We start from the raw sequence: 23,929 nt of genomic DNA on the forward strand, positions 1-23,929 counted from the left end.
ATAATGCCTACGGATTAAATGCTCAATTTAAAAGATTGAGTAAAATTGTTTTTTTTTTTTGTTTTTTTTTATATCAGCTATTGTACGTTCCACTTTTGGACAATAATCATTTTTAACTGAGGGGCTACTCTTGGTAAGACAAAGTCAGAAGATGGTTGGGAGCCACTAATTTAAGACACAGTTGATTATATTAGCTACTAAAAAATGACAATATAAGATATCCCCAATCTCCCTATGTCAGAAATCTTCTGCTACAGGTCAATAAAATACCATCCATATTTATCTTGCAACACATTTAGGAGCAAAAACTTTTCTTTGACAAAAACACCTCATGATCCTCTTCTGCACCACATTAAAAGAGAAGAGCCCCAACTATTATCCAGTGCACTCTCTCTTGATTTATATCCAAGGATCACTGCAGCCTGAGGTCCATATTTAATTGGCCATCAACAGTTTCAGAATTCCAGATGAGCACATTCATAATATCTGCATGTATTAAAATTAATAGGTGCCTTGCCACATTTCCCACCTAACACAGTGTGATTACTGCACATTATTTTTAGATATTGGTTAATTTTGCTAGTGAACAATTTTATATTTGATAACTGAATTGAAAGCTGTATTTCAAATTTACAATAACTCAAAAATCAGTCAAAAATAGGTAATGAAGAGTGATAGCATTATTAATTGAATAGTGTAGTGATTGAGTTGCTCACTCAGTTACATTTTGGGAAAGATAAGTTGCAAGTTGTTATTTTTTTTTAAGTTGGGTTCCCAACACTCCCAGAAATCACTTGATGGAATGAAGAAAAACAAGGTTCCAATAAAAGGTGTGACTTTGACTTTCATTCTGCTGCATGTGATGAGACAAGATGTGATGGACAAAGCATCGTTGTTAGTGAGATGTTGACAACATCTTTTGTGTTATGGAGGTGTGAGTAGGTTGTGGAATACAGGAGTCTTAAGGGCACAGAAAAGTAAATACATTTTCAAAAGCTGTTACAAGGGCAGATGACCATATCAGACCAATGGGACATGCTGTGTCGAGTAACAATGGATGAGGCACAATCCGAGGTGGGTGAGAGCAAAAGAGGGGGTGTGAAAGAGTGGAGGTGACTCTGTTAAAATGCACTCCATCATCCACCAAGAAGCTCTCGAATCAAAGAGGGCATAACTTGAGGTAATGAATACTCTTGTTTAAACTTTTCATGTGATATGGGAACGAGGGCCGTACAACAGAAATTTCAAAGTTTTCTATTTGATGTTGGTGCTCAACACAGATACACAAATATGTACTGTACCATTCTACAGAAGGCTGGCTAAGACACAACGTTTTTATTACCTGAGATCAGAAATTGATTATTTGAAACTTACTTCAGGAGCAAACAGACTTTGATTTGATTAGCACACCTCTCGTTGTAATTTATTACTTATCATATTAATATACTAAACAAAAGCCTACAGGGGAATGACAAACTTGTGCCACTGCTTCTTGTGGAAATGAAAGCATTCTGTAACAAGGATTATGTTTTTTTTTTCTGTTCATCGATATTAAACAGTTCCACATGCTTTCCAAATTCAAACTTAGACTCCCATGGGGAAACTTTTTTCTATTAAGAACGATTTATGCCTGTTTCTAGTTATTTCCCATACAACTGAATTCAGTAAGTACTTTCCAGACATTTTTTGTCATTTTGTCTTACCTTTTTTTTATTAATGCCCAGGAAGTGGTAGACATTCTATTGAAATGTAGTGTAATGGTTCCTTGAAGAACAAACATCAGCTCCTTTCTCTACCTGACTTTAAAAGAATAAGGAATAGCTAAAGAATAGGGAGTCTGTTCAGCTTGATGCACATATGAGAAGAACCATAAAGACTGACAGTCATGCATGTATCTTTTAAACCCAACCCAAAAGACATTAGCATCAAGCTCAAAAAGCACATCAAAACACAACATAAACATGTTTTAACCTAAATCAATTTTTTTCTGCTTAAAAAACACCCCTTATGTGAACTATTCTGTTTAACTGAATGTACCTCAAATGGACAGTGAGGTTGGAAATGTGGCTTCCACTGTGGGGATGTTTCTGCATGGCAAGGACGCTGTTTCCATGCTGTTCCTGTGTCTTTACCTCTGGGGCAGTCATAGAAGGAGAAAGTTTCTTCAATCATATGGATATTAAATCCCAGCATCACTGGATCTCTGTTTTTTTTTTTTTTTTGTTCCTGTAGAGGCTTAAAAAAATGAAGATTACAAACATATTGTTGCTGTAGCTACCTGCACCAGTCGCTGACTGCACACAAAACAGACCTTTTGTATCTTTTGATCTAAGTGGGAATACAGTTGTCCAACATTGACAGCAAGTTACTCGTTCAAATGTGTTTCCTCTCTTTGTTGTGCTGTTGGTAGGAATCAGAATAAGAGATCAACCGGTTGGTCTTAGCAAGGCTTTTTGGCTTAAGAGCTAAAACTTGATGACCCCCCGCCTGCAGTATCTCCACAACACACTTAGGGAAGCACAGAGATGCTAAACCTCATTTATATGTCCTGGATCTATTAATAAACATCTAAATACCTTATCATCCAGGAATGCTTAAAACTGAAATTAAATTTGAAAACTTGAGGTGTAAATCAAAATATTAAAACTTCATCTCCCTGGCAAATATCCATCCAACATTTTTTTTATAGTCATCTTCTGGTCATGGTCACAGATGGCAATCTTCAGCATGAAAAGCAGGGTATACCATTAACAGGCCCATAAGAAAAATGTTAAGACTTACATTTGAGTATACAGTATGAATAAAAAAACAAAAACAAAAGAGTGGCAAAAGTAATATCTGTTCTGACACATGGGAAGCATATAAATCTCACAGCTTTTATCTCTACGATCAGAATGTGAACACATCAAAAACATCATACATACTTTAAAGACATTAAAATACCTTATGAAAAAGGCAGCAATATCACTTTAGTTTGGACATGCATAAAATATGGTTTTCTTTACAGTTGTAGCCATTAAAAAAATTTCCACCTTTTCTGGATGGGTCCTTGGCTTCTCCTTGGCTGGTTCTCTGCTGGTCCCCTACAATTCCTTTTAAAACATCAATCTTTGTACTAAAATATTCTCTCTGTCATGATTTGTGAACATTAAGATCTAAAGAGAAGCATCATTTCCTGGTCTGACCCTGTAATTCAGTGAAAGGGTGGATTCAGAGTAAAGAAATATGCAAGAGTGGGTTAATCCAATGGCTGGAAGTTGTAGGGGATTTTACAGGGAGCTGCAGGGAGTGGGCTGCCTTTCGGCTGGTGTTTGACTGGGAGGGGCCATTTTTAATGGTTGCTACTGTAAGTCTCCATACCAGTATTGCTTTGCACATATGTTTGATGACAAAGTATAAAATCCTTTTCAAGCATGAATTTTCAAACTAATAGCCGCTATTCTGGTAGCATCAGCAAGTATAACAGTTGTATAAATATACGCAAATAATCTAAGGGATATTTTTCAAACAGGTGTGATAAGCTAAACAATATATTGTGTTCTTCACTAGCTACATAAGTGTGTATAATGCTGTAATCCATTACAGGCCAGCATTCCTTTGCTTGTATGTGAAGTGGGCTTCACATTCATATAACTACTCTGACCAGTATCTTGTGCACTGTTTTAAAGAAACTACCACAGAAACACATGAAGATTGTGGATTACAGGTTTCACTTGAAATGACAGCCTTATGTGTCTTGCTGTATCACCACCCAAAGCAGAACTTTTTTCAGTGGCTTTTTTTGCTTGCCTCAGCTATAATAAACTTTCCAGAATTGCTCATTGGGGCACTTAAGCACTTTACACACCCAGTCTCCCAGCAGGGGCAGTGATATACAATAATGTGTTAAGTTCAACTTATAAATTTAAATTCAAAAGAATTTGACATGTTTTCCTTCAGGATTTGTTCACATTGTTTCATATAAAATTTGTCAGCACAGTCATTCTGTAAGTTCTTTAAGTACAGCTTTCTTATTATACCTGTGGTAAAAAAAATAACTTAATGCACTTGTATCACTGAAAATCACTATTCCAGGGGTAATTATAAAATGCCCTTCCTGCTGATACTCTGTCATCTAGCATTTCATCCTGGGGGCTACTTTCTCGATTTTCCATCTCTTATTCCACATTCATTCCTTTTACTCCATGGAGAAGGTTCCAGTTGGTGGCCTTTCTCTAGGGTGACTGATAGCAGGTCCACAGGCAGACTCATCCACACTTAATTATCCACAGGTTCCTCCGAGGGTTAATGGGGAGAGGTCTGAGAAATGTCCACCATCGAATCCTCTCTTCCGCTCTTGTCCAGGACTGCTGAGTAGACTAATAAAGCCAGACTAAAACGGAGCTGTCTACTTCCTCCTGGTTAAATAACACAACTACTTTCGGTAGAGTCCACTTTAGAATATTATTTTGCACAAACACTGCTCAATGTTTATCCATTTTTAACATCATATTCATTCGGACTTCATACCCACTCCTTGTTGGTTGTTTTACAGCAGCAGAATTTCAAACACACATAGCTGTTACTCTAACATTTTTAGACAGACCAGCGGGCGCTCTGATTGGTTATGGTTCGGCTTCAGTGCCTCTGGGTAACAGCGTTTGTCATGCCAGACTCCCTGAGTGATATTACGAAAACATGGGGATTGCGAGAAAATTTGAAATCGAGAGAGCCTAAATTGTATTTCTCAACAGATGCCCTTGAAGTAGCACATACAAAACACCAAGATCAGTTTGAAAATTTATTTTTAATATAAAAAAGACACTATGAAAACATTAGAGGACTACTTTGTACAATCTTATGTATAAAAAGAACAAAATGGAGTGAGGGGTTGTTAGTAAGAAAATCAGCTGGAATGTTGGATGTTTCTAGATGAATCAAAGGCTTGCAGGTAGGACAAGATGAAAGGTGAGCTGTGAAGGTTTTTGAATCGACTTTAACTTCAGTTGAAAATTTGCCTTCTGGTGTGTCATGTCCCCTAAAGACAGCTGATTATGGAAAGCTTTTCGAGAAAACGGAGTGTCTCTAAAGGTTGAAATGGTTTCACCTAGAGTTATGATAACATTACAGCACATTTTAATAGAAATGTAGAACAATGCATGACAGACTTTATAATCAGTCAAGCAGTATATAACTTTACTGTTCTTGACATAAAAAATTAAAACCAACCATCAATTAGTGTGAAAGTATCCAGATACAAGATGAAAAATAAGGCTGATTGAAAGAAATTCTCTTACAATGCCGAAAGCAAACCTGAACACGTCTCTTTATCTGCAGGTCCCATTACCATGGGAAAAAGACTTTATCCCCCCCCCTTTTCATTTGATCTGTTTAAGAGATACAAAAAAAATGTACATACCGAGGAGTAATAGCTACGGAGTTTGGCCTTGAAGCTACCAGATGGAAGCTTTGTTTTGTGGATCTAGATCCAATGCTTCTCAGGAGATCATCGGAATGTGACCTTACTTTGGCAACTTGGGATCAAATCAGTCTTCCTCCTCAGAGAGAGGTGGAGCTGTAGGCTTGCCTAACAGCTGATTTGCTTGAAAGGTTAGAGGGGCGCCACTCTTGTCTTGCCATCTGCGCTGCGCTGCTCTACCACCACATTAGGGAGCCTTAAGCAGATGGTTTGAGGGCAGCACTGGAAGATGTCAGGGCAACTTACCATCCTCTGGATAATTACTGTTTTAAACGCTTGCCTTTGTCTTCATCAATGCCTGTTTTGAGATTTTAACCAGCATTATTTGGAAATCTATCTTGGCCACCTTTTTTTGGACATTCCTCAGAAGAATTATCATCTCCCTCAACACTTTCTAGGTTGAACTAATGCAGCAATAATAAGAAACCAGCAGCTCTCTTCTAATAACCCCAGTATGGGCATTAGAATCATTCCAAGTGTACAATTTAGTTCCTCTTTATTCTGAACTGTCTTTTTTGTGCTCTCTTTTTGCAGCTGCTGTGCTCACAGGCCCACAGATATAAACACAAAGTGTTGAACCCATAGAAACAAGTAATTATACATTTGGCCTTGCTGCTTGTTGCATTAAGATTTCATGTTTCTGAGTTCTGAGCAGGCGATATCAAGGAGGTAGAGATAGTATACCAAAGAAAATCATAGGGTTTTTAAGCATTTAAAAAGATTTTGTATATAGAAAATTATTTTTTATCTGACGCTAATGAGTTTTCAGTCAGCATGAGTCCTATCTTTTAACTCTTTTTATCCTTGTTTTTAGTATCACAGTGACAAGATAGATTGATCCAAGCAAACTTCGAACCAGGAGAAACTAAGTGGATGCTAAAACTTTTAAGACTGTTGTTTTTCTCTTGTTTTCTCTCTTAATTGTCTCAAAATAATGTATTACTCTCAGCTGATAAAGCAAGCAAAGTTGCCTTAGCGTTATTGGACAGTTATTGGACTTCATCTACCATGGGTCTCTTTAACAAAAAGCATTTGAAAGCTGTATATTTCATTGTGTTATTTTTGATAATAAAATGTGTTTGATAATCTGAAAAAAATGGTGTGACAAGAAAACAATGCAGAAGAAATCTGCAGGACATCTAATACTTTTTCATAGCTCTGAAAAAGAGTTGTACCTATATTGGACCCATGTTGGCTAAAATTTAATCACTGGCAATATTTGATGGAACCACAGTGACTCTTGACAGGTGTTGGTCATTTTGCCCCTTTGCCATTTAGTACCTTTGATATTTATCAGGTATAAGTCTATGCCTTTCACAACTAGGCCTTAAAACAATCACACCAGCTTTTATACCCAACAGTCATTTTTCTTGTTTCTGCTTTGATAACTGCACATTTGAAGTTTTTTTCTATATTCAATTTATATTCCATCTTATGGACTCAATAACTTCAGTGACGTGTGGCCCTTAGAACTTTATTTTTGCTTGTGGCCCTTTAGATATATTAAAATGTCAGTCGTAGCAAAGTCATATCATGGGTCAACTGTCCAAAATGGGGCACTGCTAAATAAATAATTGGAAAAGAAATTGACAAGAATAAAGTGTAATAGAAACTTTCAAGACACTTGTATATAATTTGATTGAGCTATGACTGAAATGTTTACATTTTTCTGATGAACATTTATTTTGAAAATTCACGAAAATACTTCAACAAAAATGATCATATGCCATGGTAAAATACATTGGTAAGAAATGTTTTTTTTTTTTCCTTTTTTGTATTTCATGTAAATAGAAAGTAATGAATTGATGATTCATAGCTATGAAAGGGGGGTACAAACTGGCAAAGGGGCGATTAACCGAGAGCCACTCGCAACAGCTCAAATCATGCAACCCTTAAACTTAAAAAAAAAGAACAACAAAGAGGCTACAATCTTTATGACTGCCATATCCTGTTAAAATGTCATCTCACTTTCATGTGCTCTGGTATATCAAGGCATTTAAAGTTTTATGTAATTTAAATCTCTTCATACATGAAAAACCGACAAAAAAGAAATTGCAGACAGCTCAAGCATGTATCAGTAGAAATAAATCAGCTGATCATAAACAGACAGGGCATTGAACAATAAATCTATGGAACAAAAGTGAATTGGTTGTCATTTGTTGGCCATTTTCAAGTGACAGAGCAGAGGGGAATGATCCTTCCTTTCAATAACAATAGAAAATGCTAAAAAATAAAAAATAACATTAGGTAATGGGGTGTCAAAGGAGAAAGTGGGTCAAGAAGAAACCAGAACATGAAGACATGTAAGAGAATGGCACATAATCTGTGAGCAGCGCTGTCTCTCCCTCTCATACCCTATTCCCTCTTGACAAAAAGAAAGCAAACATATAGGAAAGATTAAGTGACTGGATACTTTCATCATCCATTTAAAAGAACAAGAAAAAAAGGAAAGTAGATTGCCTTGGGGTTCTAGGTGAAATCTTCCCCTTGCTATATAAAAAAAGAATAAGAGTGCAGAAATATTGTTATTTTTCTCTCCCGCCCCAGACCACCCTTCCCAGGTCATCATCAAACACTTGTAAGACGTTTTCTTTTTATTTTAAGAATAAAATTGAGACCTTTTATCTCAGAAATAATGTTTTTTTTTATCCTTTATGTTCATTTAGTGACATATCTTTCCGGCCCCTGTTCTATGTTCCCCCCAAAAGTCTTTGCGAAAATAGAGCGAAGAACGGTCTTCCTTTCGTATATGTCCTCAGCAGCTGTAAACAAATACAGTATGGGATCCATCAAAGCACACTGCATGAGGCAGGGAGCAGAATGTCTGAGATCCTTTGCAGGAAATCAAACCTACATATATATTTTTTCCGGGAGGCTTGCGTCTATGTGTGTTTGTATCTCAACATGAGCTTAAGTCTGTGATTAAAGAGAGCATGAGTGTCTGCGTGTCTTCACACTTCCGTCTGGAAGTCTCCCTCAGATGAGTCCGGTGTGTTCGCCGAGGAAGAGTCCCATGTCTTATTGTGCAATTCTAGACGGTCTTTCTGCTCCCCAGGCACGATAGACAGCTCAGGGGTCATAGTCTTGAAGGTTTCCCAGGAGCTCTGGTCCTCTGGGTTGGACTTGTCCTGTTAGGAGAAGGATGACAATGGGAAAGGATCAATGTTAGGTAAAGATATTGCTGTGGCATGGATCCGGTAAATGCAGACACGTTTTTCTAGTATAATTTCTTTTTAATCAAAACCACAATAGACGTTTGAGTAAATTCCTTTTTTCAGAATTCAGTTTTTGGAGGCTGATTAGTGACATTGCTGTTTTAAAATCTCATCCAACTTTCAGAACCAAAAGCAAAAAAAAAAAACTGCAAAACCAAACTCTAATGGAAAAGCATTTTTGACTCCAAACTTTACCTGTGAAAAGATCTACTCTAAAGTTACATACTGTATCATCAGCATTGTAACTTCAAGCAGCATTAATAAGATCTTATTTTTAAGATATCAATCCTATTTCTATGTAACAAGATAGTAGTCAATGTTAATTCCCATTGTAGTTTGTTGAGAAGAAAGGAGAAGTGTTGCTTCCACAGTTTCGTTGTGAAGCGAGGTATGATTTTCTCTATTTTGTTGCCAAATGGTATAATCACTTCACTGTAAAAAAAAAAAAACAAAACAAAAAAAAAGTGGTGGAATTTGCTGTAATTTACTAGTGAATATATTTGCCAGAAATTATCTTAAAAATACAAATCACTTTGTATATCACAGCTAAGCAAATTCTTAATCATGAAAAATGCGATCCTATTAAGCCTTAGATTAGCATCAAAGGTATTAAAATAAGCTTATTACAACAGTTTTTTCAGTAAAACTGATGATTCATACAAAAGACAATATTTTTTCTAACTGATTAATTTTATTTTTTCATTTTTAGACAACTTATTAACGTTAAAACAAACATTTTTTGGATATAATAATTTCTTAAGAAGCAACATTTGTTCAATGGCTTTCCAATATGGCTTTCTAAGATATATAATATCTAATATTATATGTAAACTGTAAAAAAAAAAAAAGGGAACATGTAAACAACACAAAATAACTTCAATCACATCAAACTGTCCTCCTAAGCCGCTGTCAAACTTTGAAGATTTAGACCAGTGTACAGTATGCCTGATGTACAAAAAATCTGGCAAACTGGCATACTTTGGATAAGTTATGGGTCAGTTTTGTGTAAGTTTTGAGCACGCTGAAGCACACTGAAGCAAGCTGGCAGATGTCAACATACGGCAAATATGCATGCTATACTTGGTCCATAAGGTTAGAGGTAAGTTATTTGATCGTTAACATACGTTAAGAGTAAGTACTTATAAGTCTTGGTGTCTAGCTTATCCAAAACCTATAAGTAACTTATGCACAACTTATTCGTAACTTATCAAGAACTTATCTCTAATGCATATCAACCTATTTGACGTGTTCAAAATGACCACTGAACGTGTTTCTGACTTACGGCTACTGTATAAAGGCATATTGGCAGCGTTTTGGTATACAACGCTACTTCCTAGCAGACATAACGCTGAGTCTGTTGCGACTGCAAACCTTCTTTCTTTCTTTTTATTGATTTATTATTCTTTTATTTTTATTTTTTTGCGGGCGGTAAATACCAGCTAGGTTAAATCAGCAATCAAAAAAATATTTTTACGAAGGCTGGGCGCCTCCGGGCCATTGCTGCCCCCCACAGGACACTGGTTTGTGACATTTCATGGGCATTATGCTGCCATGCATTATGCATAACTTAGGCTGGTTCTGCAGGTGGGGACCACAGACAACTACTCAGCACCTATGCTGATGTTTTGGTCACTTTATAATGTTGGTGGTGCTTTCACACTCCTGGTAGTATAAGACGAACTCTACAACCCACAAAACGTGACTCAGGTAGTGCAGCTCATCCAGAATTGCACATCAATCCAAGCTGTAGCAAGAACATTTGCTGTGTCTGTAAGTGTGGTGTCCAAGCAAAATACTTAAAACATTTTATAAATGCCTTGTATGCATTTTGATGTAAACAAAATGCACATTCACTATTTTTCTTCTTCTTACTGGGATACACCAACTAAGACTAAACATTCTTAATTTTCCTTTGTAATTTCTTTATGCTTAAGCTTGCCAGATATATGTGTCTAAACAATTACAGTCGACATTAAAAACTACATTAAATGTACAATCATACATTCAATAAAGAACCAGTTCTGTTTTTGATCTAAAGTTAAGCCTGCTTTGATGCTCTTTGCTTGGACAAACTAGATAAAAAGCAAAAGGAAATTGCCAAGATGGCGGTTGAAGCTGATAACTGATCCATTGCACAAGGTAAAAGGCCATTCGGAGAACAGAAAGCCATTCGGCTAAAGACAACATAAACAGCAAGATTACTGTTTGTTAATTCACTTGAATATAGAGACCTGTATTTCTAATAATTTGTATTTCTGTTCGTCTCACATTTAGAAAAAGGGGGGAATTGTAATGGTAATTTACCAAAAGAAGGATATATCTAATTGATTTTAATTTTAGTTAAAATAAAACAGAAGTTAAAATAAAATGATGATATGTATTAATATACAAATAATTTTAAATTTCATAGGCTTTTTCTAAATTCATTCCGTTAGTTCACAGCCCAAGGTAGCTATGGATCAGAACAGCCTAAGACAAAACTCTTAATGCTTAAGAGGTACACAGTGCAACAAGTTGCGTGGTTCAGCTATTAATTTGCAACCTGTCTACATAAACTGGTTTTTAGCTAAACAAATTCATGAGTAGAGAGCACAACTGTATTAGTTCTCCAATTTCTTCTCATGGTAACTCCCTGCAGCTTCTATTATTTTGCTTTCTTTAGATCCATTTTTCATAATCCTTTTTTTTTTTTTGCTTTACTGCAGCAACTGCAAAATATTCACATGTAACTCATTTTGAGTTATTTTCACCCTGTGTTCCAGTCTATCTCCTCATTTGGCATGCTCACACAACTCTGTGCTCTGCAGCAGAGCACAAGCCCCCACCTTCCTATCCTGCCATCCCCCCACCCTTTTTTTGAGTGTGTGATGATTGTCAGTGAAGCGCTAGGGGGCAATATCTGCCTGATTATCATTCTTCCCACATCATAGCCTGACAGTTTGTAAAATGAATACAAAAGGCATAATCTGGAAGCCAATTTGCATGCTAAATGCTGGCGAAGGAACATTTTGTAATGCAGGCTTGTTGGTAATGCTGCAGTTAAGCCGAACTTTATTCCTGGGAGGCTATGGCTGACGCGATTGTGCCTCTACAGCGTGTGTATCTATTCCCCTTTGCCATTTCTGCCTGTCTTCATCCCTTCCTTGCCACAAAACACCAATCTCATCCTTCCTCTTTTTACCAGAAACACACTTTTCTTACAATCAATGAGTTATTTTCACCTCTGGCAAGCAGAATGTTCCATCTCTTTTTCCTCTGTGGTAAGGAAATGAGTGGGAGGGGACAAGGTGTAGGGGTGAGAGAAAGAGGAAGAAAGAATGGGAAGTGAGGGATCGCAGTCACTGACAACTCTGCCTTAGGACAATAACAGTGCTCCTACACCTTAATCAGGTGAAGAGGCAGTTGTTGCTTACTGCTTTCCCCTTAACCCATCTCCCCATCTTGCTACCTCTAACATGTGCACATACTCGCACAGCAGGTGAACATGTACTGCAGCGCTGTAGCGAGCTGTATCACCAATTCTCTTTGCAAATGTCTGAAATATTCTTAAGCAGGCTGTATTTGTATTTTCCATGTGTCAGAGCTTTACAAAAGTTTCCACACCCCTTAAACTTTTCCAAAGCTTGTCACCAAACAAGTCATAAACTTCAGTTTATTTCATTGCGCATTATTTGCTAGAATACATTAATATATCTGAAATTCTAAAGCTTCTTTTATAGTTGAGTTACAGTTGCTCGCAATCAATGTAGAAAACACAGTAAGTACATGAAAGAGCGGGCTCTGGTCAGATCTAAAGAATCAAATGGAACTATTTGAGATACAAAGCTACAGTATGTACTTTATGAAGGACAACTAACAATGGGTAAGAGTAGGAACAAACTAGGGTTATGGTCACAATTAATAATAGTGGTGAAAAGATCATGCTACTATTATTACCACATGAACTACTTGAATTTCACTTTGGGATTAATATACTTTTTTTTTTTATTGAATTGAATTAAATGCTCTAGAAATTCAATTTTTTTCCTTAATGACTGTTAAGCTGCTCAAAGTTAATGCAAAAATAGATGAAGCTAAGTACACATTAATATCATGAGAATATCCACACAATACTACAATAGACGGGGTTGGAGGTTCCCTTTACAACTAAAAAAGAACCCCAAAATTTACATTCAAAGGTACAACGGAATAAGCTAGAACAAAACGTTCTCATGTCTTAAGATTACCCAGGCAAATTCCAGACTTAAATTTGGATGAGAATCTGTGGGAAGAACTGCACTTTGTAAATTAATTTGTATTTTACTAAAATTAAAAACTTTACAAAGGGGGAGATAGTTGGACTGTACTTGCATAGTATGTTTTTATGTAAGGGTGTTCAGTTTAGTTTGGTTTAGGCTTAATATCATATATAAAGAAAAAGGCTAAGGCACAAGCCTGCCTTCTAACAACAAAGTTAATCTACACTTTACTTATAATATTTTTTAAATATAATGTTTTGTACAGCTTTTTCTAAACCAAGAAAGAATGTACATTAACTCTCTGACTTATTGTGAGGTGAATATTTTACTCTCTAGATTGGAGAAGGGCTTCTGGATAGTAGTGATTAATTTAGTTATTTCCTTATTCACACAGTGATATAGGGAAGCTGCAATATAGCCACAGCTGCCCTGGGGGATACTGACATCCACACACTGTCATCCATAGGTGCCAGCAGGCCCCCTGACCACCATCAGTAGGCAAAGCGGACAAAATGTCTTGCCCAAGGGGACAACCAAAGAGGTGGATGGAGCTGAGGTTCGAACCAGCAACCCTCGATTTGCATGACAGATTCCTGCATCCGTTGTCACTCCAGGCTTTAGATGTGCAGAGCTTGTAGACACAGAACCAAAAAGACTGTAGACTATAACTTCAGTGACAGGAGGTCTACAAAGCACTAATTAATGGAGGGTTGAGGGAAATAAAGGTGTGTTTGTGAGATTTTTAGAATACTTTTCGCTTTCCCTCCATTTCACACACAACTTTCTAGATGCATGTAAAGTAAAATCTAAATTAAAAAGGAATCTGTGGCAGACATAAAAAAAACATCTAATGGTGTAACTTGACTATGAAGAAAAAGTCTAAAGCAGAGTGAAGATCTCAGAACTGATTCTTGCAAAAAAAATAAAATAAAAAATACCACTTTCCGCAATTTCTCTTGCAGAAAACTGTGGGATACCAGACACTGGGGGCACTGAGCATCTGAGAGGAATGGACATGTTTATAAACTAAAAAAATATCTATTTCATAAAGTGTTTAAAAACAAATTTAGCTCTAAAGTTTATTTGTGTTCCCTGATATGCTCATTGCAATTGAATACCAAAGTTTTTTATTTGAGTCCCTTCATGTCTGCTAAATAATAGCTACACTGTTTTAATGAGCCGACCAAGCTAAAAAACAAGGTTGTACTTATCTTAGATATTATAAACAATAACAACAATCTGACTCTTGCAAACAATCTGATTATTGCAAACCATGAGTATTAGTTAACCAAATAATATTTAGTTTACTTCCTTGGATTTGCACTATGAATTTATTTGAACAGATTCTAAATGCTTTAAATTTGTTAAAATCCAATTTGATCTCATTACAAACTCTTTAAGATAAAATTGATTCTACAACATAAAATTATGTCGAAGTGTTATATCATTGCATCCTTTTATTAATCTTGGTTTTCAATCCTTTTTCATTCATTTTTCCTTTGTCTACATAGTAGCTTAGTTTAGTTTAGCTTTACTAGCTTAGTCAAGAAGTCAGACAATTATGTCTGACTTGGAGTTGAAGGATTTTTTTAAATAAAATGCTATATTTTGAAATAAGGTTGTGAATGTATTCCATATCTGTGCATAGTTAACTGTCTGATCATGATTAGAACTCGATTCACATTTTCATTTGTTGTCCTTACACACAGTTATATGGGTTTGTGTTCACAGACTCATGACAGTCGAAGGTTATTTGATCAAATGAAATATTTGCGCACCCCCTGAAGGTAGGCACTGAATTTAAAAAATATTGTATAGCACTACTGTAATTACTCATGCAAAGACATTCTGTTTGTATTACATGTACTATTGATTTAGAAATGTAAATCCTAAAATTAAAGAAGAAAGTTATACAGCCTTTAAAGTGACTTTAGAGACTCCATGTCCCCCTACTGGTAGTAGCATCCCTAGGTAAGATTAAAACAAAGAAAAATAAAGGAAATTAAAAGTAGAAGCTGCGTCTAGTGTTTTAGTTCTCTTGGCAAGATGGCTTATGAGCAATTGTGATCATCCTAGAGTTATTTTTACTCATCAAAGCCCAGTTTTTTTTGTTTTTTTTTATGAGTATGCTCCAATTTACTAATTTCTGTGTGTAATATTGACCACATTCATTTTGACCCTTTTAGGTTTTTGTAGTAAAAATGTTTGAAAAATAAAAGACTAAAATAAAATAAAATCTAAAATCAGATCTAAAATGATATTTGAACCAAATTATAAGTAAATCCTCTAATATGTTAGATTTAATAAATAACTTGTCACAATGTGTATTTAAGCTGGACAATTTCAGACAATGAAGCTTCAACACTTATTTAATGTCTTACAACTTTCACAATCAATGTTTTTTTTTCTGTTTTTGCAGTGCATATTTTTGGTGTAACACTTAGGGATATTGTCAGTTCACCAAATTAAACATTAAACAGATTAAAAGCAAAACAAAAGAAAGTCACATAATTGATAAGAGATATGTTTATAATGTAATTTCAAACAATACAAACCAGTTAATTCCCCCAGGGCATGTTGACGGTTGAAAATGATGGTATAACCAAAAAGAATTGCACACTTCTATGCAGCACAGAACCCATTTACCCATTTTTGTTATTGTCATTTGCTGAAAATATGCACATAGTCTAGCGGATAGTAATCCTCATAATGACTGCAAATATCATAAAGAGATACATAACATTACAATCAAATTATTAAAAGCTGTTTCTACAAGCTTCATCTAGAGTATCATAAGAAAGACCCAACCTTAGCCACCTAAATTCCACTTAATTTGAACTACTGAAGCAAAAGTCATGTCTGGACGTGGTTGAGCAATGGGACTTCAAGAAATGATGGGGTTAGGAAGGTGGTGAAGGGGTTAAGTGGGGTTAACTTTACCTTTGTTGACTTGGATGCCCATGGTGCTGCTGACTGTGTGGCTACGATCAAACTGCGACATGACAAGCATGCAACACAAAGGCTCAGTCAGTGAAAAAAGCAAATGAAAGTGCAAATAAAACAAAGAATAAGAAAATAAGATATCAATAGTATAGCAATAAGGGATACCAAAATACATCTGCTATGATATTAAAAACAAACTAATCACATTCAAACACAAACAAAATGAAAGCAACATCTAGAATAGAGGAGAAGACTGAGAGGATGCCAGAACATTGCAGTCACATCTGAATTGTGAGATGACTTTGGGTCTGTTTCTATCATTGTTTTTAATAATGGCATTATTTATTAAGAAGCACAAGAATAACAGTTTTGCACCATTAGCCAACTTAGCTGGAAAGACATCTGTGCCAAAAATAATAAGGTCTTTAAAAGGACCTGAATCTGTTGGATCAATCTGGATCACAAATTAAATTAGTACAAAACATTGAAATCAGATAAGCAATTGGCCACACAAGCTCTGTTTGTCACTGTCTGGCCCTATGCAATCCAAGACCAGCTTTCTAAAAAGAAAGCAGCTCCATCTGGTGATCAGGACCTTTTCACCTCTTTTTAATTGGCCCAAGGACAGTAAATGAGCTAAATTAACACTGTGGCTATCGGTGCACAAAGCGGATGTTAGGCTGGTTCCGCCTGGTCTTCACGTCCTTTCATTAGGAGTCCATGCTAAAGCTAGTGTGCTAAGGCTACACTCATGACTGCCCTCAGTTTTCATGGGTAATTTGTGTTGAGGGATATAAAAAACAGCTGATGGGTTTATACACTGCATAGAAAAGGGGCAAGGAAATAATTAAAAACAAGCTAATGAGAGGAATTAATTATTCAATTATTGCCTCAAACGTGCCGCTGAGAGCTGAGGTTGGAGGGAGAAATGGATAAATGAGGGGAGACGCCAAGACTGAAAATGTCAAGCTGTGAGAACGAATAGAGAGGGGAATGAGATATGAAGAGAGAGAAGAGGGCTGGACTTGCTTCATTGCTGGTTTGTGAAATTGAAGCCCCTCAGCTTAATGCCAGCAAATTGACTATCAAGACTTAGAGCAATTTGCATATGCTCACAAGCCTCTAAGCACATCAACAAAAAATGGCGTCTTTATCATTGAAAATAATACATCCTTATTGTACCTGCTATATTCAACAAATGTTACATGGCACCCAAATGAACAATACAAGAATACCAATAACAGCCACTATTGGTACCTGTGGATGTGCAAAGGCCAAGCCTTACCACTGTCAAACACTACCTAATAAGCAATTCCTTTAGGAATACCCATATAAACACAACATTTAGTGTTTGAATTGCCAAAAGTATTAAGGGCACCAGTAATTATTGATTTAGGGTTTTCCAATTATCTCGATGTTCTCATATGTGAAAAATTAGGTTACTGGGTTTGTAGAATATACCTTACAAAATGTGATACAAATAATTTTCTTTCAGGAGCAGCATGAACTCAAGTCTCAATGTTAGAGAATTAATATAAGAAAACGTGTATCCAGATTATGATCTGGATCATCACCAAACTGTAATGGATTGTTTCCTTGGCATCAGGGACACCTCTGATAAAAAAAAATAATCAAAACCCCTCTATAACTTTTCAAGTTATCCTGTACACAGACAGACAGACAAGCACACACACAAAACTCTCCTCAAAACATAACCTTCTAATAAGTAAATTGCCAAGTCATCACGAAGTGGGGCATGAATAACAGCAAATCAGATGAAGTTGTAGGCCACATATAATCTTTAGATTTAGATTAGCTAAAGAACACTGCACCCTAAAAACAAAAAAAATACACTATTAGATTAAGGTATGTGAATCATTCCAGCAGTGGATCCTTGGTCGAAGGAGAAATGTCCTCAACTGATTTTTTTTAAATCTGTTATCTAAATAGGTCTTTTTTTTTTTGTTGTTGCTATTTTATTGTTTTTTTTTATATAACAAGTGTTTGTGATTTGGTACCTTCAAAAGCTAAACCTGCCAAAAAAACCCAAAAAACTTAAATAGTTAGTTTTATGGGCTTTTGCTGCCTGAATTTATGCCAGAAATTTGACTGTCCTGCAAAAGTAATTTGCAATGTGGGTAAATTCACACAGCAGGCAAAGGCTCCACTAAATAATCAAATCTGCTGGATGGTGGTTTCACGTTAACATGGCAGATATGGAATTACGGAGAGAGTTGCAGTTGGGGAAACTGAGCAAAGCTGCCACCATCGATGTCCCTGGGTCCACCAGAAATGCTTCCAGTTTCGGGGAGAGCATGCAACTTGTCAGTGCTAGTTAGTGGATTAAAGGAGTACAGCGGTGCATCGAAGCAACCAGTCTGGCAGACAGAGCCACAGAGTGGGGAGAGAAGGCAGCGAAATACTGGTGCCTGTACAGGAGCTAAGCGAGGACAATTAAGAGTCCTTCTAAGGCTACATTAAGATGGCTTTTTTAAAAGCTGCCTACAAACATCTTAAGAGCATTGCCTACCTAATTCTTTTTCCGCAATTTTTCTATCTTCCATTTTGTTTATAAACCTCATCTCCCTACACTCCCTTCACTGTAGGCCAAAGCCACATCTACATGTAGTCCCTGATTGTTTTTTGCAACGCATTTATGATCAAATGTTTGGATTTTTCAACTCTTGCATATTTTTCTGCCATACTTCTAAGGGGTGATAGCAGTCTTTTTTATCTAAATCAATCAAAAACACACCATTTACCTCGCTCCAGACCTACCCTCTGGTGTGTATGCACCTTTGGTGTTGTAGACGTATTCTTTGGAGCAAATTGTTGGAGGACAGCAGGCACATAGCATCTGAGGACATGCGAGATGCCCTGCCACTAATTTTTGACCTGGCATTGGGGCAGTGGCACTGCATCGGAGCGGGTGCCAGACAGCATGCCACTGATTTCCATGACCTGCCACAGCACCAGAGCAGGTGCAAGACACCCTGCCACTGATTTCCATGACCTCCCATGGCAACAAAGTGGGTGCCAGATAGCCCCACTTTCCATTTTGGCTATTTTAAGCCACGCTGCAGCAGATTGGTGCCAAAAATGACTTTTGAAGGTAGAGTTACATTTCCCAAAGTACTTCTTATGGACAAGGGAAAACAAATTAAAACCCCTCAGGCCAAACAGAAGTGGGAGGGAGATTACCATGACAACTCTCCAGCTGAACTTTTATTTTTTGTTTGTGAACATTGTTGATTTGCAAAATCTCAAGGTTTTTGCAATGTTTGAGGAACAATAGTTACTAATCCTGGCAGGTTTGTCAGTAATAAAGTTATCGCAGCCAATGTAACAGTAAACACTTTCTGTGTTTACCATGGCATCTTCTCCCATTCGCTGGTATCTTTGTGGCCAGGGAATTCTACCGGGTACCAGCATGTTTTTAAATTATTTTCTTTTTCTGTAACAACTTACAGTAAGCTCTCACACTGTATAATAAACCAACTGTTCGTGAAGTGAGTCTTTGCCATCCTTTTAGCATGTAATATACATAAGGACATATAGTTTACATCTGAAGTATCTTTATATTTTGGGTCCAACCCTAATAATATGAAAATGACACCCTCAATTGAAAGTACTTATTTATTAATTATTTACCCAGTAACACATAACTATCCTGACATCCCGTTTGCCAATAATCAGCTTTGGTTCCATAAAAAGAGTAGCAGCTGTCGAGGGATGTTGAAGGCTTTTATAGCTGATTTAGCATCTTGTTACCATCCTGGCATCCTATGGCAGTATCGCAGCAACTTTGTGGCACCAAACAGTCACTGACTTAATAAGTGTGCCAGTGTATTTCCACGTGATTTTTTTTCATATCATCACATTATTTTTTATTATCACGAATCACACCATTCACACAAACAGTAACCTTATAACTTTTTTTAATTAAATTGTTTAAAATGTAAATTAAATAATGTGAATTTAGCACGTCATTAATTGAAAGTAAATATAGAGCAGGCATGAAATCAAAAATCAAAACATTTGCCTATAAAAATTAATAGAAGTTGGCCAGGTGGAACTTAGTGACACCTTGTGGCAGGCGGCTGGTGAAAGTCCCACAAGGTTTTATTAGAAATAATATAAATAAAATATAATTATTGGGAAGTTGTTATAGACTAACAGGTTAGCGGCAACAGCCGCAACTACCTTTTGGGTAGTCGCATGCCAGTGAGGGTGTCACCAGAAGTGCCACTATTCTTCAGTTGCCCCCGGAAGTGCTACCAGAAGGGCCACTATTACATCCAGTTTCCACCAAAAGTGCTACTACCAGATGCCGTTGCAACAAATTGAGTACGGCCCTGCAGAATTACTACTTGCATGTGACAGGATAAATTTGCCCCACGAAAAATATATCCCCAAGACAGTATCCTAATTCTGTGAATATCTATCAAGTCTGAACCAGCAAGACTTAAATTCCTGATAAAATATGTGTGTGATGTCCATCCAAGTCTATCTAGCCTTTACACCTGGGGCCTTGCAGAGGCACCAACAGGCCCACTGTGCCCAGCTCATGGTTCCATGGAGCACATTCTGAGCTGTTGCCCTAAAGTGCTAAGAGAGGGGAGGTACACGTGGCAACATAACCAGGTGTTAAAGGCAGTAGCAAACACCATCTGCACTGGAATCCAGCAGTCAAAGCATCAGTCTCCATTGAGGAACAATATCTGTTAGGGCAGAAGAGAAAGCTCGGGGAGAAGGTAAGGCCACAACTGGACTGCTAGCCATGGCCCGTTATTGTGGATGGAGGGCCTGCTGGGAGCCCATAGAAGTGGGCTGCAGGGGCTTCCTAAGTCAAACGGTGTACCAGGCATTCAGGCTCCTTGGCATCAGAGGGTTGCCAGAGAGAAGAGCCACCAGAACCATCTCTCATGATCTTGGCCCTGATGGCTGGCCTAATTGCTCACTCCATTCACCTGTCTTACTCTGCCCCGTTGTTCATTACTCCTCATCTAATCCACCTGCTGGTGCTTCTATCTATACGGCTTAGTCCCAGCCATCATGGCTGATTATTGCTCTAGTTCATGTTTATTCTCGGGGGGCAGTGGAGACAGTATTTTTATGGTGTCCATGGTGTTCCTGATATCCTAACCTCTTCTACCTCTCAACCACTGAGCCTATCTGCTCCTGTCTGAACATTCTGCCTGAACTATCTGTGGATTCCTGGAACCAGCTTGTTCCTGTTCTCATTGTTACCCCTTACTGGACTCTGGACTCCATCACCTCTGAGCCTTCCTGTTCTGATCTGTCACTGACTACTGCTTGTTCTCCAGGGCTGCAGCACTTTGATAAAAGCAAAGTGTGTCAAGGCAGGGACACTTTGGGCGGTGCCCGCCGCATCTCCTTTGCAGCCCACAGGCTGGATCCCACCTCGTTCTATGGAGATGGACTGAACGGTTAAACCAGGTTAGTGACTCATATGGATAATCATCCTTCGTCAGATTATCGTGCTCATTAATCTGTGTTTTTGTCCAAACAAAGTTTCCAGTGATGGGCTGTGGCCCGCCCTAGTTGCTGATACCACGGCTCCACAGCCTTTTCTTTATTTTACTTAACACTTTGGGTTATCCCACTGTCTGTCTCTCCTTGAATAGTGGTTCCTTCTTTCCTGTGCTAAGACAACATCAATGATGCCACTCAAAAAGCCTCAAGGTGGCTGTGGATCAAGAAGGGAGAGGCATGAAGTAGTGCGCTGCTTAAACACAAACTGAGGCCTGATCAACCCTGGTTGGGTTGCCCATGTGAAGGTGTGTGAAGATCAAAAACCTGAAACACCCTATGATCCTGTAACTTTCACTGAAGATTAGTTGAAGCTGCACCGTCTAGGTGTTTGAAAATCTTTTTCACATTTAGTCCAACATTAAAGTAGTCACACCACAGTGTACTCCAGACTTTAAGTGACACCGCAGTATAAGTCACGCCAGCCAATATATCACTTTATCCATATAAATATACCCTAGATAAGTTGCTAGCCTGACGTAGTCCGACTCAATTCTAGTCAGAATATGAGTCTGATACTGCTCCATAGAACTGTGATTATGGGGCGTGTTTCGAACGAACCAGGAAAAAAAATGCCTCTGCACTCAATTGGATAGACCTACAACCAATAAGAGCAACGGAGTGCGTGACGTATGTTAAGCGAGGCATAGTTGTTGTCCACAAAAATCAAAGCGTGCAGTTGCACGCCTATAATAAGAAGATGAGACTTGATCGCGTTTCTCTGTTCCTCTTTTAAAATTAATTTGCTGTCGATATCTTCTAGAACAGACCTAATAGCAGAATCTACTCACCTAAACTCTCCAGCGGCAGCCATTATTATTGTCACCCAAGCGCGCATTGGTCACGTGGTTGATTACGTTACTGTTGGTCATCTGTCCATCATCGTATAAAGCCCGCCCTGACAATTTGATTGGATCGCCTGACAGTGGGCGATAATACTCACGCTACTATGGAGCAGAGCCAGACCGAACTTCCCGACCTCAAACTTTGTGGGCGGGACTAAGTTCGGAATGGCACCCAGGCTAATAAGTTGCACCGTACTATGAGGTGAAGGAACATTCACGTATACTATTGTTACATAAAAAGATCAGGAAAGCAACTATGCTACCTTAAGTTAATTTGTTTGATAGAATACATCAATGTGATTCTGCAACAGATGTGATTATTAGAAACAACCATGTCAGTCATTGTGCCAAAATTGTGAAAAAAAGTGCAATATGCCAGCAGTGCATTTTTTGGTGACCCCAAGATATAAAAGGCACAAGGTGAGACAAGGGCACAGGACCCCCCGAACCCAACCACAATACCACTACTGCCTGCACAGGCTGAACTCGGTAACAATTTGCAGCAACTCCTCCCAACCATGACCCACACCAACCAGAGTGCCAAAAATGAAATAGGGGGAGCCAACCCCAAAATACCCCACCATGCCAAGCAATCACTAGCTCACTTCAGATATTGCAACCAGCCCAACAGGTTGGGAACCCACTAAGTAAAGGTCTATGCAGTTGAAAATTGGTAAAAGTGGTAACAAAGGAGTTTGTATTAATTGTCATTATTTGTGGGGCTTTTGTGTTCTTAGCAGGAAACTATGAATTTCAGATTAGGCCGAACTGACTCATGCCATATACACTATGTATCAGTATATAAAGGAGCATTTAGGGCCCAATTTCAAAGGCGGTTCCAGGGTGGGACTAACAGAGTCAGCAGAGACAGCTTACAACCAATCAATAACTATGGATGTAATGCAAGCCAGTTGTTAGAATGTTAATGTTCTATCAAAGGTATAGAGGACGGTCTTTTATTTCCGGATGGATCATCTAAATAAATGGTCCTCCTATTTGTCAATCATTCTGGTGACATGTTTGCGTTAGGCCGTCATATGTGTGTCTACGAAGTGTTTCAGAAGTAAAAGGCACAAGAAGAGGCAGATATATCCCAGAATGCATATGGTATTTGCATGTGTCACAGTGGCGCGCTTTCACCATAGGCTGTCGCTACCTGACAGCAGCGACTAATAACAAAAATGGCACAGGGACTGCGCAGTGAAGGAGGACCTAGGTGACCAACAGGGAGTAAAAAGTTATGCTTAGTTAAGCTAAGGTTACCATTATGTTCACTTTACAGTCCCCGTTCTATATAGTGATTGAGGGATTTAAGGGACTGAGGGATTGTGCATGCGCAGCTTTTTTTTAAACGTGGAGAGGGCGGGTCTTACTGTACCAAAAATTTGCGAAAATCCTCCACCATTAAGATCATTTGGGAAATAATAAAATGCATCATGAAAACATCTCTGTTGGAGCTCTAAATTTGACTTACAGAAAGGCACTGTTTTATGTATGTATTATAGGTGCAAGTAGTAACTAATGCCACCTGTGCTGTGATTGGTCCAGTCTGTTTTAGACATACGAGTCTGCACCTCACCAGACTGATTTAAGCACTGTGCAAGTCAGTCTGTCTAGTCAGGCTGGGAGTAACTGTTAAACCACTACTATCTCTCCTTTTAGCTTGATTGGCTAGTG

General features: G+C 37.9%; 1 protein-coding gene across 17 annotated transcripts in view; it reads right to left on the reverse strand.

The window, feature by feature from the left end:
- Positions 1-4,804: 4,804 nt before the first annotated feature.
- LOC107082735 (adhesion G protein-coupled receptor B2-like) overlaps positions 4,805-23,929 on the reverse strand; it is a 341,510-nt gene continuing 322,385 nt past the window's right edge. For 13 of the 17 annotated variants that reach the window (XM_015371552.1, XM_015371567.1, XM_015371564.1 and 10 more), the window contains one exon: positions 4,805-8,586. In XM_015371552.1, the coding sequence (XP_015227038.1) occupies positions 8,410-8,586 (177 nt within the window). In that variant the 3' untranslated portion in view covers positions 4,805-8,409. Of the gene's footprint in view, positions 8,587-15,851; positions 15,904-23,929 lie in introns of all 17 variants that reach the window. The other 4 variants (XM_015371566.1, XM_015371555.1, XM_015371562.1 and 1 more) reach the window with 2 other exon arrangements.

This window comes from Cyprinodon variegatus, unplaced genomic scaffold (assembly GCF_000732505.1).
Source record: "Cyprinodon variegatus isolate N-32 unplaced genomic scaffold, C_variegatus-1.0 Scaffold60, whole genome shotgun sequence".
Classification (NCBI taxonomy): Eukaryota; Metazoa; Chordata; class Actinopteri; order Cyprinodontiformes; family Cyprinodontidae; genus Cyprinodon; species Cyprinodon variegatus.